This window comes from Oryzias melastigma, linkage group LG15, assembly GCF_002922805.2.
Source record: "Oryzias melastigma strain HK-1 linkage group LG15, ASM292280v2, whole genome shotgun sequence".
Lineage (NCBI taxonomy): Eukaryota > Metazoa > Chordata > Actinopteri > Beloniformes > Adrianichthyidae > Oryzias > Oryzias melastigma.
This window is the reverse complement of record NC_050526.1, coordinates 8,212,353-8,231,462: the sequence shown is the minus strand read 5'-3', so window position 1 is coordinate 8,231,462 and position 19,110 is coordinate 8,212,353. Positions and strand designations below refer to the sequence as shown.

The 19,110-nt window shown below is 40.1% G+C and overlaps 1 protein-coding gene across 1 annotated transcript in view; it reads right to left on the bottom strand.

The window, feature by feature from the left end:
* Window positions 1–19,110, bottom strand: part of LOC112161972 (adhesion G protein-coupled receptor A3) — a 212,821-nt gene that overhangs the window by 177,859 nt on the left and 15,852 nt on the right. The window contains exon 2 of the mRNA XM_024297552.2: window positions 7,711–7,782. Within this exon, the coding sequence (XP_024153320.1) occupies window positions 7,711–7,782 (72 nt within the window). The remainder of the gene's footprint in view (window positions 1–7,710; window positions 7,783–19,110) is intronic.

Below are 19,110 nucleotides of genomic sequence, written 5' to 3'. Positions count from 1 at the left end.
CTCCAGACAACCGCCCGCCCCCACCGTGGGAGGTCCAGGGGGGGGCAAGGCAGGGGCCGCCCACCCCCGCCGAGGAGAGGGGCCCAAGAGAAACGGAGGTCCCGGAGGAGTGATGTAAACAAGGCCCAACCAGGCACACCCACTGGTGGAGTTTTGGAGAGGACTAGTTCTCGAGAGCAAGGACCGGACTCCGCACCACCGAGACCTGGACACCCCCCGGCTCCGATGTAGTTTGATCCCCTGATAGATCTTAAATCTCGGATATCCCACTCCCGGCGTGGGGAGGAGATCACCGGGCCCAGGAGACCGGCACCCAAGAGACTAGACCACCAGACCGAGGGTCCCCGTACCCCCGCCAGGGATGGGGTAGGGGACAGAAGGTCGAAGGTCCCACCTTCCTTGTGTGATGTATGCTTAAAAATGACTTAAAAATGATGACTCAGGCTGACTCAGACCAATTATTGATTACTGGCGCAGTCTGGTTCCGACATGGCAGCATCCATATCACAAAAGAATGGTACTGAATTTACTTTAGCAGAAAGGAAACCGTTTTCTTTTTTTAAAAGTATATTATTTTCTATATATGACATCACACTCACGCGGTTCAGTTTTCAAATACAGTCAATAGTCAAAACAGCAGCAATGTTGCTCAGAGGCTCAGATCATCAGATTCACAGAAAAGGTGTGAAAAAAGATATTGTTGTGCAAGTCAGCCATTAAAAAACCTTTTTTTTTCTGCTTCTGAATTTTACCAGACAACACTGTGCACATGCAAACACATCTGCACATTCATGTTCTCATGCTGTGTGTATGAACAGATATCACAGTGTTTCTTAACCCTTTAACACCAGAGCTCCAAAGCTCTTTGATTTATTGTCATTTTAAATAGTTGTGGCAATCAAAGTAATTCCAGAACAGCGAGCTGCTTCTGTTCTTCAGAATCTGATGGAATTATGCTGATCGTGTTAACGGTTGAAAAGTTACAGTACGTTACAGATTTTGTGTTTAAGTGTCACCGACGACGCCTCAGGTGTTAAAGGGTTAAGCGATTCATTTGACTGCATCAGAGCACACATAAGCTAACTGAGAATAAACAAAATACACACTTTTAAGGAAATGTAAACATTATTAGATTTAAATGAATCAATTTAAATTATAAATTTAACTCGTGCAAAAGCACCAGTTTAAAATCACAGAAAAAGCAGAGTTCTCAGGAGAATTACTTTACTTAATTTCTGTATATTAAACTTAAGAGAGAAACATCTGTTTAAAATAAACACAGCTTTTACTTCCAACTTCAGTTTTTGGTTATTGATAAGTCAAAAGACATTACTTGGAACTGGAAGAGTTGGTCCACATTTCTCACTCTGGGGCTGACAGATCCAGATTCAACCAGATTCTAATCTCAATCCTGTCTGTTGGTTCCTCTGTATGGACTCCACCATTTCTGCTTCATTTTTGAAACATCTCTCTTCATAGGACAACAGCCTGTTGACCCGTGTGCAGGATTCTCTCAGAGAAAGGACACGGTACCTCTGACACACTCACTACGGGCATGCATGCCCTCCCACTCACTAGACCACACAGATCCTTCAGGCACAGTTTTAACACCAAAATGTATTCTCATTTACTGCAGGTCTTTATTGATGCAATTATTACAATACTGTCGAATGTGTTGAAGCTTCAAGTGGAAGCAAACAAAACTGAAGCTTTCTTTGACCGCTTGGGCATCCATCCAAACAGAGTTATGCTGCATGATTAAATGGGGCCACTTAATGAAATGAGATGCCTTCAATGCTTAGCAACACATTTTGCAGACTCCAGAATTTCGCGATGGTCACAACTATTAACGCAAATTCTAGCAAACCCTGGGTTTTGTTGCGCATCTTGCAACTTTTTATTTTAACCGCAGCTTTACTGCAATTTTGACCATTCTACCGTGACAACAGTCATGGATGATGACCAGTGGCGGGCCGTCAGGGCCTGCAAGGCCTTCTCTGCTGGCCTAAAAATATCTGAATCACAGACTGATATTAATTATTATTTATTTCCGTGAATACGTATTCTATAATTCCAAATGCTCTGTCTTCGTCCTTTCATTGCTGTCTCCCTGGCTGCGCTGCTTCCAGACGTGTATTTTCCTATTTAAGCATTAACCAATCACATTGCAGCACCATTTGTTGCTAGGGTCAAAGAAATCTGCCCGGAGGCCTTCACAATCAGTTCTGCGGGCCCTGTAGCATAAAATAATTGTCGACCAAACTGTTGCTTCAACCAATCAGATCTGGAGGAGACCACGTGCTAGGCCAGCTAGAAGGCCCACGGAAACGTCAGGATTTTCACGAGCTTTGATTGGACAGCTCGCAGCTCGCTCTGGTTCTGCTGACGGACACAGGTGCCGAGGAGCGGCGTGTCAGGTTTGAAGATGTTACCAGTGGAAAGCGTCTCATCGTCTGATTTTTGGTGGAAAATGAATGTCTGGGTAAAGTTGTGGCACAGTTTTGTCTGGCACGGGTAAAGGAGTTCCGTGACTCCGTTGAGCGGGAGTGAAGCTGAAATCTACGAGGCTCCTGAACGCACCGCGGGCGCGTGCAGCGCAAAATCCTCGCGCAAATATTATTTTCCAGACACAGACCTTGATCGATCACAAAAACTGATGTTTGTCTCCCTCCTGGACCACAAGAGGCTTCAGGAATACCAGAACATTTCCCGCATGCAGCCTTTTCCAGCTTATCACAGCCACGGAACACTTTCCATCTGCGAAACGCACGGATTCTGCACGACAGAGTGATTGAAATCTTCTTGAGGATAGAAAGGATGGATTTTGTGTTTAAATAATCTGGATTTTTGGTGAGTAAAATTTTGCTATCTCCCTACATAATATTGAAATTTTATCAGGTTATTTTTTATGCTTTTGGTGTGTGTGTGGCAGTTGTACCTGCAGTAGAAGTTTTATTGCCATAAAATAGTTAATGAGGGTTGGATTGATTCAGATGGAGCACTACTGAAGGCCTAGGTGTGAAATGCACGGCCCGCCACTGATGATGACATAGCTTTGACACTGTTTCCCTTCTAACTCCTTCCTGGGAGCCGTGCTCTTTTTTATTAACTCTCTTTAGCTTTCTCTGTCTTTTTTCTCTTCAAGACGCACATAAACGGTCACGTGCGCAGGCATATATATATATATATATATTTGTTTTCACACACTACTACTGTACTTTGTGTCTAGTAAAATACAACAAGCTCAAGGTCAGTTTGGTTTTCCCTCTCATAATCACAAAGCATTTTCTCTCAAACCCTGGACTTTCAGCAGCCACACATCCCAGAGCAGAGGATGTCCTTCTGTGGCGGGCCTGGCCCTCATCAGTCACCATGCAGAGAGATGAGCAAGACTGAGTAAACGTCACTTTGTCAGTGGGATTAACGGGAGTTGCCATACTTTTTAAAGACACCTCATCATACTTATGACATATGTGTCCAACTTTGAATTCTGATGGCAACTTTGCCTTCAAATTCTATTCTAGACATTTAGTGTTGAGAACCACATTTGTTCTCAAAGGAATACCAATGTTATTGCCATGCACTTTTCTTGACTTTTTCCATTTTCTGATTTTTTAATAGCTTGACTGGGTGATTTCTGAGAAATAATTGTCTCTCCCAAAACTATAAATTACAACATACACAAATAAATTCAAATCACCAAAAATCTGCAAAATCGCCAAGAGCAAAAGCTTCTGTGTGGTTTAGAAAGCTGCTGAACGTGTAATGACACAGTCTGAATGTTTATACTAGTCATTTTGTCATCAGTTGTTGGTATAATCTTGGCAAGGAAAACATGTATTAACACTTGGACATAAACCTGCTCTGCTACAGTCCTGCAGTGTTTCAAAGCACTTGACTTTAACTGAATCACTGAAGCACCGTCATTTGGTTTCTCCTCACTAGTTCTCAATCAGCTGGTGTGCTTGGTCTTGTCCGTCAAACATTTAACGATTTCCGTTTTAGTCCAGTGAAATAAAACTTCTGTCAAATATCAGCTAATAGATTTTGTACATTATTTCCAAATGATTTTCACCACCGTGTTTATACCCTACTGCAATCAAAGTTGTGCTGTGAGTGTTTTTAGCATATTCTTCTGGCATTATTTTCATTATGGAGAACACATGTAAAGAAAATGAATCCTCATCTGAGCTGGAATCTGGATCTAAACTGTACTGCTGGATAGCTCAGGTATCCCTCAGCATTTTTGTTGCACCGCAAATGTTACATTGGGGGTTGTAAGAGGCTGTTGTGAGAGAGTGTAAAGAAAGGGATGTTGGGAAATGAGGGCTGGCTTACTCCATACCAACAGTCTTATCCACAACTCAGAGGTGAATTTCTGATGGGCTCTTGCTGCTCTGAAGAAACTATTCTGTAAAAAACAAGACAGGTTTTTTGATTTGGGCCAAAGAAAGCATCCTCATAATTGAAAGACCGCTGGGAGCGATTTGACGACAAATAGAAAGATGATTGGAGTTGGTCTTTGATATTTAGACCAGTTTCCCTGGCGTCAGTGGGGTTAGGTACTGTTTATTAGCACTTGACATCTCCATTTTCACTGCTGAATATAGGACATTTTTTGTTATTTCTTCCAGCACACTGGTAAAGATTTTACGAGCTTAGATTAGACACACAGAGTCTGAAGTGCAGAACCTGGATTTTAGCAATCTTAAGAGCACACGACGCTGGTTGACCTTGGGTTGAACCTGCTGGGAAATCTTCGCTAGAGAGAAAGTTAGAAAATGTTCAGCCCTCTCTCCTTGATCTAATAAAACAATTGTTCTTCCCCACAGATCAAATGCAAGTTATTTTATTTGAGCTTTTTTAACACGAGTTTCAGTTCACTTTCTGTTACAATGCTACTTTCTTATTTCACTGTAATTAGCATGAAAAAGGCTAACAGTCTCAGGGTTTTCACACAGACAATATAGTGAGGTCTTCAGTGATGGGAACCTTTGATGAAGTTAGATCCAGAGCCCTGAACAGAGAACAGTGATGAGCTTTGTTACTGCTTGGCTCCCATGAGACCCAGTTTGGCTGATAGTTATGGGCCTGTGTCCATATGGGGGATTCAGGCCATTATTGAACATAGAGACAGCCTCTAATAAAAAGAACACTCTCCAGGCTATAGAGAGGGATCTCATCATAAGCAATTCCCTTAGAGTACATGAATAAGTCAGTTCTCCATGACACTGAGGAAAATGGAGATTGGCATTAAAAGAATTTGAAAGAACATGAAGTGGTTTAATAAGTGGCAACAAGATATTTATGGGCATTTTGCTTTTCATTTGGTTGAAACTAAAACCATTTTTATTATAGCTAACAAAAAACCATAAGAGAAACCTCTGCATTTATGGAGTTTCTTTCAACTAATTAATTCTGTTAAAAAAGGCTTGAGGGAAGACTAGAACATGTTCAGTGATCTCTGAGAAGAAAAGGAGTGAACAGCCTAATCACAGACTCCTGCAGAGTTAAAAGACATGTGTACTAAGACTCAATCCTAAAACCAAGATCCACTGGATGCCTGCTTTGCACCCATACAAGTGTGTTCATTTCATTTCTATGGAAGCCCACAAACCAGTAGAAATGTATGTTGATCAATGGGAGTTGATTTGCACCAATAATTGATTTGTTAGTTACATTATGTTCATGTATTTAAGTTTCTTTTTTTTAATGAGATGATCGTATAACAGTAAAATAAACTAGTTTTTAACCACTCTTGACATGACAGTCACCCCCCTTGGGCCGTAAAAAGGTCGGGGACCACTGCATTTTACCAACTGAATTAAAACCACTTAGCATATATTATTTTAATTAAAGGGGCCAACCATGAAGATTTACTTTTTGAGCTTTTAAGTACATTACACTATTCATTAAAGAACCTCAAAGCGGTATTTTGATCCATTCATGCATTTAAGAGTAAATCCTGTAAAAACCTGCACTCTCAGCAGCCCCTCCCATACCCTCGAAGACGAGCGGGTGGTATCGTGCTGACGTCAGCGTGATGTGAACCGCCCCCTCCAGAAGGAGTCTGCTCTGACAGCTCCACCCCCAGACTAACCCCAACACTCTATTACTCCACAGAGCTAGTGGTCATCAGAAGAAACTTTAAATGTAGATGCAGAACACCGTATATCTTCCATTTCTGTCCTGTCTTCACTGAATTCTAGCTCAAACAGATGTTCGTTACTTTAGATGCGGGAGTCCTTTAAGACCCCCCCCCCACCCCACACACACTACCACCACCACCACCTACACCCCACCCCCTCGTTGGCCACAGTCGTGCAGAAGCCGTGTTTATTTGTGTTGTGTACCAGTGTAGCGATGGCCGGGCCCACTAAAGGCAGATATGTGGGATGTGCATCATCTTTGAAGCAGTTTGGATTATTTTCGTGGGAGAAATGCAGATTATTCTTATGTGAAAAAACAACAGTGGGCAGAACTTTATCCAACTAAAACTTCATTCTTGTTTACTTGTTTGTTTGTACACATATTTAATTTACAGTTGATTATCTTGAAGACATACAAGGAATCTGGAAAACTTCACCTCAAATCGACGATGAATGTAATCATCAAATACAAATTATGATATTAATAGAATGGTTAAAATGAATTGTTACACTTCTACTATTAAGCCTGTCAATCAACAGTTATTATTAGATCTCAGAGTCAGTCAGCAGGCTCAAAAAAGAAACACCTGGGCTTTAATTCCACAAAAAACTACCTGGCTCATCTTAAACTGCTGGAGACAAACATATTGGTGCCAAAGGCTGCATATGGGAGGCTGGATTGACAGAGTGTCACCAGGGAGTGAGGTGAAGCCAGGGCTAGGCCATGCAAGCAGGGGCTGTAAAAGGGCAGCAGTGACAGACCTTTGGCTAAATGTCCTTAAAGTCATCCAATCATCCCTGCAGTTGAATGAGACGGATAAAGAAATGTTTCTGACAGAACCCAAAAAAGGAAAGGCAGTTCATCCAGAAGAGACAGCCGGCGGAGATGAGGGGCAGAATTAATCCTCTGACAATATAACAATCAGAATTTAACTGTCAAGTAGTCAGGAAGATGGAGGCCAGCAGTCACTGATAGCCTGTGGCTGTGCGTGTTTGCATGTGTGTGTGTTTGTGTGTCAGAGAATGTGAGATCTGTGTGGAGAGCTGCCTGCTCTGTTTGATTTCAGCTCTTCTCCGATTTCCTCCTCCCCATCCATGTCAGTTTCACCATCAGGTGCGAAGATAGTGATCACTGGACCACAGAAGTGAATGCAATCAATAGTTGTCCTCAGGGGGCACGGTCGGTTCAGTCTACGGAGAACTCATAATCAGGCTTTATGAATCCGAGCCTCTGCGACGCCACATCTGCTGTGAGATTCATCAACCTGGACTCAGCTCGTCAGTCATACTGTCAAATCTGTCCGATCCTGGGCAGCATTAGTCTTTTATATGATGCTATATATTATCCTCTTTAAGACATTTACTGTGACAGTTGAAGTGGGGCTGTGAGTCAAAAACCACAGCTGAACTTCCTGCAGGGTAAAAACTGACAAAGATCTCCTAATTTCCACCATGTCCCTGTTCGCCTTTTTCCATCTTAAGCGCATTACTGCTGCTAGGATGACAGCTATTAGGACTCTGGGGAGGAAAACAGTTAAGAGCGCTTGATTTAAATACTCACAGCTTTTCCAAGGCAGCCAAGCCAAAAAAGGAGCCATTCCTCAGCAGAGAGATTTTGTTGTTGCTCAGATTTCTGTGGAAGAAACAGTAGACCAGATGAGACAACACAATAAATAAAATGCCAAAATATGCACAAGAAAATGGACAGGTTCAGATAGCTTATCTATTGTTTATCTAATGCCTCTCAAAATACACTGGCATGAGAAAAGATCTAGGTATGCTGAAATCCTACTCATAAACTATTCATCCATGGCATGTTTCTGACTTGTTTATTGTCCTTTGTGTATAAGAGGTGTAATGAGCCAAGCCACAGCTCTTCCCTGCTTGTCCAAAAAATAATATCTGCTGAGTGGAAGATCTGGGGAAATGCAGCTTCAGCATAATTCAATCAACTATTACATTTATCATAATACTAGAAAAAATAAAAATCAATAAAACTCAGCACAGGGGCCTTTTAGGTGATAAATTTAAGAAATACAGCTTCTCCAAAAAGGTTCTTTGTGTGGCAGCTATCCGTTCACCCTCTTTTATTTCTCTTTTGGATAAAGTATGGCTGTGCGGAATGTAAAATGAGAAACTATGTGTCTCTGCATGATGTATTAGACTGACAAAAAAAGAAAAGTAGTACACAAACACACACAAACTCATGTCCTATTATTCATCAGTGCAGACCTTGGGACTGTGGATTTTCTTAAGATTCCCATCAATAAGTGTAGTGAAAAATGCATTATATGCAGTGAACCTATCAAACGTGAGTTATAGCTGTGTTTATGGAAAATGGGTGCTATCCTAGATTCCCTAAATTTCTCTGAGTGCAATTGACATAATTCTACTGATCAACTTGAAATTAACTGAAGCTCAGATCAAGCCACTTTGACCTTTAGCCATTTATTCACTCTAGCAAATAAATAACACACATAATCTGATGTTTTCTCCACAATACAGTAAATGAAAAAAGGCTTTCTTCCAAAACAAAAACAGGTTTTAGTTGTTATGTAATGTTTGACCCATTATTCATAGGTCAATACTTTTAATCTCACCCTTTAACACCTGAGGTGTCGCCAGTGAAGCTTTAACACAAAATCTTTAACATACTGTAACTTTTCAACCGTTAACACCATAATTCCAGCAGATTCTGGAGGAGAAAAGTCTTTTAGAAGACTTGCAGCTGGGTCACAACCTATCATAAACACCTCAGCATTTGTTGGGTTCTTTGGAATTTAAAAAAATACAAAAAAAGAAAAAGGAAAAACCTGCAAACAGCGTTGTTGGGCCCACAGATTCTGACCACCTCACCACCTCCTTTTGACTCGCCCTCACATGCAGAGTTGCTGTTTCTTTGGCAAATTTGGTTTTTATAACACCCACATTTTTAACATGTTAATGTTCTTGTATTGTTTTGTTCAGCCTGGGCCATGGATTCATGCACTAAATTATAAAAGAAGAAGAAACGTATTTATATAGCACTTTTCACAAGTAAAAACCACAAAGGGCTTAACATGACATCATTAAAAACACAATACAAATGTAAAAATAGGATCAAGTGAATAAAACAGCGTAAGTAAAAACAGAATAGATGTGAATAAAAGAAAAAGGTAGTAAACAGATACAAGTTAACTAAAAAGTGTGTCTGAATAGAAATGTCTTAAGAAGCTTTTTTAAAGAACCAACCGATTCAGCCATACGGAGGGTTAATGGCTGGGCCGTCCAAAGTTTGGGGGCTAGTGCTTGAAAGGACAGGTCTCCACGGGTTTTAAATTTTGTAGGGACTTTGAGAAGATTTTGATCTGAGGACCGAAGAGAACGGTTGTAGGTGTAAGGTGTTATCCGATCAGAAATATATTTGGGAGCCTGTCCTTCTAGAACATTAAAAGTTAAAACTAAGATTTTAGTATGGATTCTAAATTTGACCATTAGCAAATGTAGTGAAAATAAAACTGGGGTGATGTGTTCTCTTCTTTTGGTTCCTGTTAAAAGCCTCTCTGCCGCATTTTGGACAAGGTGGAGGTGGGCGACAGTAGATTTGTTAAGAAGGATAAAAAGAGAGTTACAATAATCTAAACGACAGGAGATACAAGCATGGATGACCAACTCTAGATCCGATTTAGAAAGAATGGACTTTGGTTTGGAGAAGGACCTTAGATGAAAGAAGCAATTTTTAACCACATGACATGAGCGAGCGTCCAGAGACATAGTCAAATATAACACAGAGGTTTCTGAGTTTTGGTTGGGTGGTGGAACATAAAAAAAACAAGATGTTGCTTAATGAAACTGATGTTCTGTTCTGGGGCAATAATTAGAGTTTCGGTTTTCTGCTGATCTAATTGAAGTCAGTTTTTGGAGACCCAGTCTTGGATAGAAGAGACACAGTTCAGCAATTTTGTCATTTTGAATAGCTCTGATTCGTTAAATGAACAATAAATTTGAATGCATAAACATGGTATGAGACGTCTCTGAAGCAGTTTCTAATCTGGCCAAGTGGGTGAAACCACAGCAAAAACAGAATAGGCCCAAGAACTGAGCCTTGAGGTACACCATGATGCAGGGGAGTGACTTTGGATGTAATATTGTTTACAAACATGGGAAAAGTTCTGTTGGTTAGATACGAGTAGAACCATGACAAAATAGTCCCTGACAAAATAGTCCCTGACAGTCTCAGTTCATATTCTAGACGATGCTGTAAGATTTTGTGGTCAACTGTATCAAAAGCTGATGAGAGATCTAGTAGCACCAATGCACTGTAATGACCAGAGTCAGAAGCCATAAATGTATCATTTGAAACTTTAAGCAGAGCAGTCTCAGTGGAGTGGAGCCTACGGAAATCGGACTGAAACTGATCTAGAATAATGTATTTATCTAAGAAAGCGGTTAATTGCACTGCTTTTTCTAGAATCTTAGCCAAAAAGGCATTTTTTGATATTGGTCTATAGAAACTTGGATCTGTGGGATCTAAGTTATACTTCTTAAGGATTGGACATTATTACAATATTCCAATGAAAAATATCAGAGCAACAAGATTACGCAATTTGTGTACGTTCGCCACGCTAACACAAAATCTTCAATCTTCCAAAACCAACATTTTGTCCCCAATGGTGCTCGAGGAGTTAGGAGGTGATAGAACTAAATCCCAAGGAAGAGTTGAAATTTGTAGCTGATACTAACGGGTATTTCTCAGAAAAATTCAAGATGGCGTCTTCTCATGGTCAAAGGTCTACAAAAGTTCAGTTGTGGTTGTGGACTTCAGCTGGTGTCTTGTGTGGTTGCCCAAACAAAAGTCTTCTTTAGCTATATTGTGGAAAAAAATAAAAATTTTGCAATTTGCCATAAAAAACTGAAGGTCCTGTGGCCATCCCATAATAATGTCAATACTTCTTTGGATATCCCAACATTTCTGTTTTGTTTTCATTAAGTGGATTTTGAATTTTTTGAGGCCCATAATAGTTTTTGGCCTAATTGTTTGACCATTTCTCTTGCTGTACTGTCATCTTTTTCTTCTTTTTTTTTCTCACAATGCCCAAAATGTTCTGTCACCAGGTAATAGGTCCGTGCAAATTTTGGTGAGTTGAGTATGTGGCAGCGGGGACATTTTCACTCACACGAGCAGAAGAATAGAAGAAATGCAAAAACTATCTGGTGCTTGCAGTCCAGGACTAGGGTTGGGCACCGAAGTTCGGTTCCAAGTAGGAACCGTTATGATTTGCGCGGTTCTACCGAAACCGAAAGATGCGGCTGCAAACGGTGCCGGATTTCGGTTCCAAAGTTCATTGAAGTTTCATTTGTCTGTGGACATGTCAATCACTTGTACTCCCTTCTGATTCTTTACGATTCAGCCTATCTATTTACTTTCTTGTGTTCGTGGGCGGGCTCATATAAAACCGCCGAGATGGTCGGCTTCCGCAACGTCGGTGGGCGGGACTTTCGCTGTGAATAGTGGAGTTTCCGCAATTTTTAAACAACGCTGGAGCCCCATCCCAAAATGAAACAATGAATCGTTTCCTCCTTGTTGGGCTGCTAATAGCAGAAAGCTCGGCTCGGCTCCGCCCACCACCACAGCGGGTCGTCATCATCTGCTGCGCTTTGCAGCCGTGTGATTGACATTTATCTTCCGCCTTATTTTATTGAAATAAAATATTGCTTTTGCCCAAAAACAACTGCAAATAAATGCCACATTCCTGATTTAATTTAATAAAATGTCAGGCTAAAATTTCCAGGACGTTTAAGTTTATTTAAGACGGAGTTTTATATTATGCTTTATATTACGTGCGCACAGCTGCACGGCAGGAGGGAGTCTGCGCTTGTTTGAAGCCGTTCTGCTTTGGGTTTAGGAAGATAAAGACATTATTTTTTATTACTGAAGTACCGCAATAAGCACCAAAAGGGAACCGAAACCGAAACAAAAGAACCGCGGTAGCACCGGAACCGCATCAGATCCCATCGGTGCCCAACCCTATCCAGGACTGCTGCAGGACATAAATACAGAACAAGGCCTGGTTGTACTTCTGGTGAGTTATGCAGGTCTGAACCTGAAGCATTTCTTGTGTTAGAATTGTGTTTGGTTTCCCATTTCCCCAAAGTATTGAAATGACACTCTACAGCTTGTCAGTAGCTGACTTTCTTCTGCTTTTGTTCAAAGAAGATCCAGCAAATTTGGGTAAGAGGCTGTATTTGAACATCTTGAGATGAACACGCTGGGATGTAGTTCCATGCTTCTACATACTGAGTGTTCCAAACATCCTTCACTATCCACACGAGCATGCTCATGTGATTAGCTTTCCTTGAACACGCCTTTGCATGTGTGATGTTGCGTATCTCCTGTCAGTATATGACCGCCCCCACCATCCGCCCACCCACCAACTCCTCAACACTCAGATTTATACGAGGTCAGATTCTTCCATCGCCCTCCTCCACTAGCTCCCTTTAACAAGCTGGACTGTGGAAGTGATGGAAGAGAATTAGGGAGCCGGGGTAATTGGGATGTGTTTCTGCTCTCCTCTGTGACGACAGCATGCTCGTTATTGCTGCAGGCGATGTATATTCGTTTCTAACCCTTGGATTAAGCAGTGGAATCTCACAAAGGATCGTGCTGAAAGGGCAAAGTGGTGGCCAGGCTGCAAGGAATAGAGCTAAAATATATCCATTAAAAATGTTGAGATAAACAACTCCTCCACAAAAAAAAAAATGTTTTTGTGCTTGAAATGGTTTATTTGAGTCACAAAAATGAAGACATCTGGTGAAAAACACACTAGATATAGAGAGCAGAGACTTTTCATGATAGTCTCTCTTACAATGCGATTTTGTAACTCTAGTAATAACTATGATGTCAAGATATGACAGTTATGATGCACCACTCATCCTCACTGTCTGCTCAACCAAGATCATTTACTACACTATTTAGCCTCCTATAATGAGCCAAAACCAAATCAGATATTTGATTTCTTAATTATCATAACCATATTGTCATCTCAGGCTTGTATGTGATAACTTATACGAGGCATGTCCAAGTCTGGCCCGTGGGCCAAATGTGGACTGTGTGCAAATTTCCACAGACCCTCTTGCTTCTGTCTTAAATTCAAATTCACTTTCTAAAAACTGTGTGTAAATGTTAAATAGTACATACTTGTAACTTGCCTTTCTACCTTCCTTGAGGGCCCAAAGCGCTTTACAGTTACAGTGGGCTTGGGCGGTATTGCAACTTTAATACGGTCGTCATTCCTCCACATTTTACCTCAGCAGACGGTGTTACCTTGACTGATGGAGATCTTCAGAAGCATCACTTCAGTGGCATTACAAACTGCTGGGTTTCCCTCCACCGTATGAAACAGGGTTCTAAGCACTTTTATTGAAACAACATGAAATGGTTGGATTATCCATTTTTATTTTAGAGTAATGCAACAAATATATTGGAAAAGTAAACAGCATCAAATTAACAAAGTCTTCGCAGCCATTTTCTGGACTGTCTGAGATAGTTTAACATCAATACCGATGAATTTAAACATTTAACTTGAATCAGCAGCATGTAGATGTAAAGTGAAAATAAAGGCTCATAAACTTTGAACAGGAAATGTTTTTCCACCAGCAGAAAAACAAGCATATTTACTTTATCTGTCTTTAACCGGCACGTCGCGGTCAGACCACTTTACCACTGAAAACGCCCTCGAATAAACAGCTTCTAGCGCAGACGCAGTTTTCAGGAAAGTCGTGACATTGGGGGAAGACGACTCTTAGCATGTCTCCTCCAGAGAATGACGACCTCGTCCCCTTGAATGACAGACTCCAAACTGATGACGTCGTTTCAGCTGCAGCTCGCTCTTCTGCAGAGATGCGTCCTGAAATTAGAGGCCTTTCCATTTCTGGTGGTCACCTTTTACAAACAGCCTGACTGGGATTAAGAGGCTCTCCTCCTTCATTTAATCTGAACCCAAAGTTCTCCCAAACTCTGGAAGTTGTTCTTTTAGACACCAAGTCACTGGTGCACAACTCGCCATCTTTCTTCCCGTCACTCGCTGGTGCGTCTGTTGCTTCTGAGCTGTAACGTTCTGATGTCACATCATGACGCTACTCCCCAGTAGATCATTTTCTATTCAAATATTTCTTTAGAAGTGAACATTTAAGCCACAATAAATACCACTGAACATACAATCATCTTTAGATATTACGTTCACTTTTTTCATTATTCTATTTAAAAATCATCTCTTAAAGGAATCCGTTTTTTTCATGACAGTATTGAAAATGATGCCGTGTCTACTTTTAGATACCCCGGTGCACCTTTATACCGCACACAGTCCCATTCACACACTGGTGGTGGCTTCGCTGACACTTTCTAACTCCTTTCTAAAACGTCAAACATAAATAAAAAAAGGAAAGTTTGTTAAGTTTTCCTGTTCACATGATTTACATTTAGAAGTTTACAGTGAGCTTTAAATAAGGATTCATATCTAACATTCATATGAACCCAGATTTAATGCTGATTAAAGTTTTTTTTTTTTTTTGCCAGACATCTTATTTATGGTTTTAAAAAATTACATTATTGTTTTTGTAAAAGCATATTTAGATGTAATTCCAGGTTCTTTCCTTGAGGACTAGACATGTTCTCTCCGTCTTTTCTCTGGACACTCTGGCTTCCTCCCACAGGCCAGATTCATGTTTCATGACTGAATTAATGACTCAAAATTATCTTTAGGCGTGAATGTGAGTAGGTTTGTGGCTCTGCCATAGACTTATGATCTGTCCAGGGTGTACCCCACCTTTGCCTAACAATTGCTGTTGCCAAGAGCGATGGGAACATATAGTTTTAGTTGGCTAATCACTCTTTTTGACTATCATTTGCAAAGGCATGTGCCAAATCAGTTGCATAACTTTTTTATTTAAGTAAAATTAAGCTAAGAGTAAAAGCGATCAGTATCAGACAGACATGTAAGCGTTTGATAATCAAAGATGTGGACAAGTGATTGCTTTTTTTTAACAAGTTCTTGATTCAGATTTCAGTATCTTTTTTCAATTCTTTGAGTTTAAATGGATTCTAAAAAGAAAATTCTCAGAGAGATTCTCAGAGAGTAAACGTTGTGTTGACTGAGGCCAGTGTGAGTCCGATGGGTCATGGTAAATTAGTTCAAAGCTACACAACTTCAATGTTAGTTTTGTGGTGGCATACTAACTACAGCTTAAAGTAATTTCAGTTTCTATATTCTTTTCTGCCATCTAACATTTTAACGTGCAAAGCTGCAGCTTGAATGAGCGGTGTGGGTTGTTGTCACAAAGCCTGGAGGCTGATGATGCTGCGGATGTGTTCTGTCCCACATCTCCCCTCTGTTCACTGGCTTCCTACACTTCCCTTTTTGGACAGGCCTACAGCTCTGAGACAGGCAGCTTCTGTTTGTGCAAACTCAAGCGTGTCCCTTGCTGAACATGTGTGTGTGTTTGTCTGCATGCCGACCCCTGCACACCCATCCCAGGCCTCTGTGCAACGTCCAGGAAATCACAGGAAAAACAGAATTGAACATTGTGTAAACAGCCGATGACAAACTTCTGGAGGGGCCATCCAAGTGTCTATTTACATTATCAATTATGGTCTCTGTAGATAAGCTAGCTGCTTTCAGTGTGTGTGTGTGAGGGGGGACTTCTGCTGGGTCTCTGAGACAAATGGTTCATATCTCCATCCAAATAAACTAATAAAAATATACTGTATGTTTTTATACAATTTCCAAATGACATTTTTTTTGTTAACAACAAAGACGATGGTAGACTTCCCACTTTAAACCCTTCCGCTCTCCTTGAATTGTTTACATTAAAAGTGGGGTCATCTGGACCCCACAAGACAGTGCGATGAACTTTTTTTTATCATTGATGTTTGAGTTCCACTAATGTCCATGGCAGACATAAAATCCTGTCCCCCTTTGTCCACATTTGTCATGGAAGGAATCACACATCAATATGTGGGTGGAGTCATCTGGACCCCAAAGAGAGTGGAAGGGTTAAGTGATCCCTTTAATCAATCAGCAGTTTTTTGAGTGTTACCACATTCTAGTTTTAGCTTTTTTAATTGGAGTTTTTTTTTTTTCTGATCTAATTCCAAAAAACGAAAAAAGAAAAATGTATTTGTTAAACATTAGGTTTTCCAGATTTTGGGGTATACACAATGTTTATATTATTAATATAAAAAAGCAGCTTTGCTTTTTATTCTCACTGCACATCACAGCTGGAATACTTCAGCGAGGCCCGGCTAAAACGTTGTCACACTCGAAAACGCCTGGATGTCGGCTCTACATAAGAGACGTTCTGCTACAGTATATTATTATAGGAGAGGAGAAACAGAAATAGCTTCCACAGATGTCTTCTGCCGCTTTACCCCAGAGACCAGAGCAGCCACTATCCCAGTGTGCAGAGTTACAAACCTTTACAGGTCCCTGGACACACATTTCAGAGAGAAAGTTTGTTTTTTAAAATAAAATAGTAATAATTTTAGATCTGATAGCTTTTGTAGGTATGCTAAGTTATCTGCTATTCAAATATGACATGAATTAAGCAGTATTCAAGTTACATTGAAAAAAATGTTAGCTTCAAAGTCAAGAGGAAAAATGTAAATGTTCACCGGGGGAGTTTGACTTCATTTATTTTTACCTTGCCTGCCTGTTTATACCTATGTGTTCAGTACCAACACTGAAATCAAGTTCAGATCCTTCTAAATCAATCATAAAATTAAGCATAAACAAATGTTGTTATCAAAATTATATTAAAATGATTACCTCCTTTTGCAATTGTTAGATACATATTTCTTTATTTGGTTAAACTAAATCAAAAGTAACGTAAAATGAAATAATTGTCTGTTTTTCAAGAGCTTTGGATATTCTTTCTTACTGGAACATCCGTTCAGTAGGGCCACCACGATTAGTCGACTAGTCGTTACTTTGTATTATATGGACTCAGAGTGTAGTAAAGTTGAAAGTTATAACGGCATTCTGATAGTTTATGGTATTTATTAAGGTCTTTTCAGCTATTGTGGATTTTCCCACTACATGCTAGCTATTTTGGCTAATTTAGGATTTTTTTCAATTTTTAGTTCTATTAGTCTACTAATCGGAAAAAAATAACCGGTGATAAGCCAACTTTTAAAATAATCATTTGTGACAGTACTGTACTGCAGACAAAACTGTCAACAAACACTCATAAAGTCTCCAGGTTCCCAAAAAAGGCAGAGCAACCCTTGAGATTCAAAGGAATGTTTTTCATATTTGTTTTCCTGATTTGTCTCTGTAACGTTTGACAGGATGACTTTACACTCCACTGTTTTAACAGAAATGACTCCTGTAATTCGTATTTGATTTAGTCCACTGCAGAAAAAAATCAAATTTAATTTAAGACTTCTTTCTTTCAGTCCTCAAAGAGATGAAACATATCATCCAGAATACTGCTCTTCATTTTGATAGGCCACAACTTTTGGTATCAAGGTTGATTTTGAATAACTTAATCTTGAAGAGCATAAAATTAAAATCTATGTGTACATAAAAGATCTACCTGAGGTAGCAGGGATTTTAAAGTAGATGCAAAAGAAAAAAATGAACAGAAGAATACCAATCGCGATGGGAACACAGAGAGCAACAAAGCAGCACACATCAGTGTTTTAATCAGCATGTTTGAAAGTGGCAGAGGTTTAATTTCTTGCTGATTTTGTTGGTTTTCCCACTTAATAAAAAACTTATTTGTAGGTTCATTTGAACAGTGAGATATATAAAAATCACATAGATAAATAAGAAATCAACTTCAAAGAATGGAGGAAAATAAATATTTAAACTCCATTAAGAGTTCTAGTACAAACAGACCAGCAAGACTCTTCTAACCAACCCGTCACCTGAACTGAAGACACCTGTTTCAACTGAACACCTGTAGAAAAGTCACCTGTCCACAGAATCAGTCAGACTCCAAACTCTCCAACATGGAAGACTGAAGAACTTTCAGTGGATTTAAGGGAGAAGATTGTAGACCTGCACAGACCAGAATGGACTACAGAACCATCAGGAACAAGCTGGAGGTTAAAGGTCACAACTGTTGGTGCCAAATAAAAGATCATGAGCATCAATCCACCTGTAGGTCTGGAGATCCAAACAGATCTGACCTGGTGGGGTTTCTATGGTCATGAGAACAGAAAGAAATAAAAACACCACAGTCACCAAGAAAACCATTGGGAAGACTTTACTGCCTGCTTCTTAAAGAAACTGCTATTTTCATTGCTACATTGGATAAAGAGATTCCAGTGACAACAGCAGACAGGATTCGTCGACCTCACAGACACATTTTTTAGTTTTCCAAAGACAATTTACAGATGGGTTTTAGTTGTAGTGTGAATTCTGGATCACAATTTTTTGGCACAAAAAATGACTGATGAGCCTACAGTTTGAAGCACATTTGCAATAAGAAGATTGCCGCTCAACCCGACCTCAGTGATCCTGAGAGCAGGAATAAAACACAGGATTTACAACATGTGGAAGGAAAGCACGGATGACTTATTGCTGAAAGCACACTTATCCAAAGCTGAAAGCCTTGTTTGAATATTTACTCCACACCTGAAAAGTCTGGAAAAAGTCAACAAAGATAAAGAACAGAAGAGCTGAACTTCTCCTAACAACAAATGCAAAACGTTCACAAGGCTACTTTGGTCCAGACTCTTGAGCTTCACAGCATCTCTGTGTGTCATAATCATTGATTCGTTTAAACTCTGTCTTTATCCTGCTTCTTGCAAAGTTTTCATAAGATAATGCACATGAGCATAAAGATACATGATGAAATATTCATGCAGAAGTACCTAGACCTGTGAAGAGGGGGCAGCAGTGGCGGGCCGTGCATTTCACACCTAGGCCTTCAGTAGTGCTCCATCTGAATCAATCCAACCCTCATTAACTATTTTATG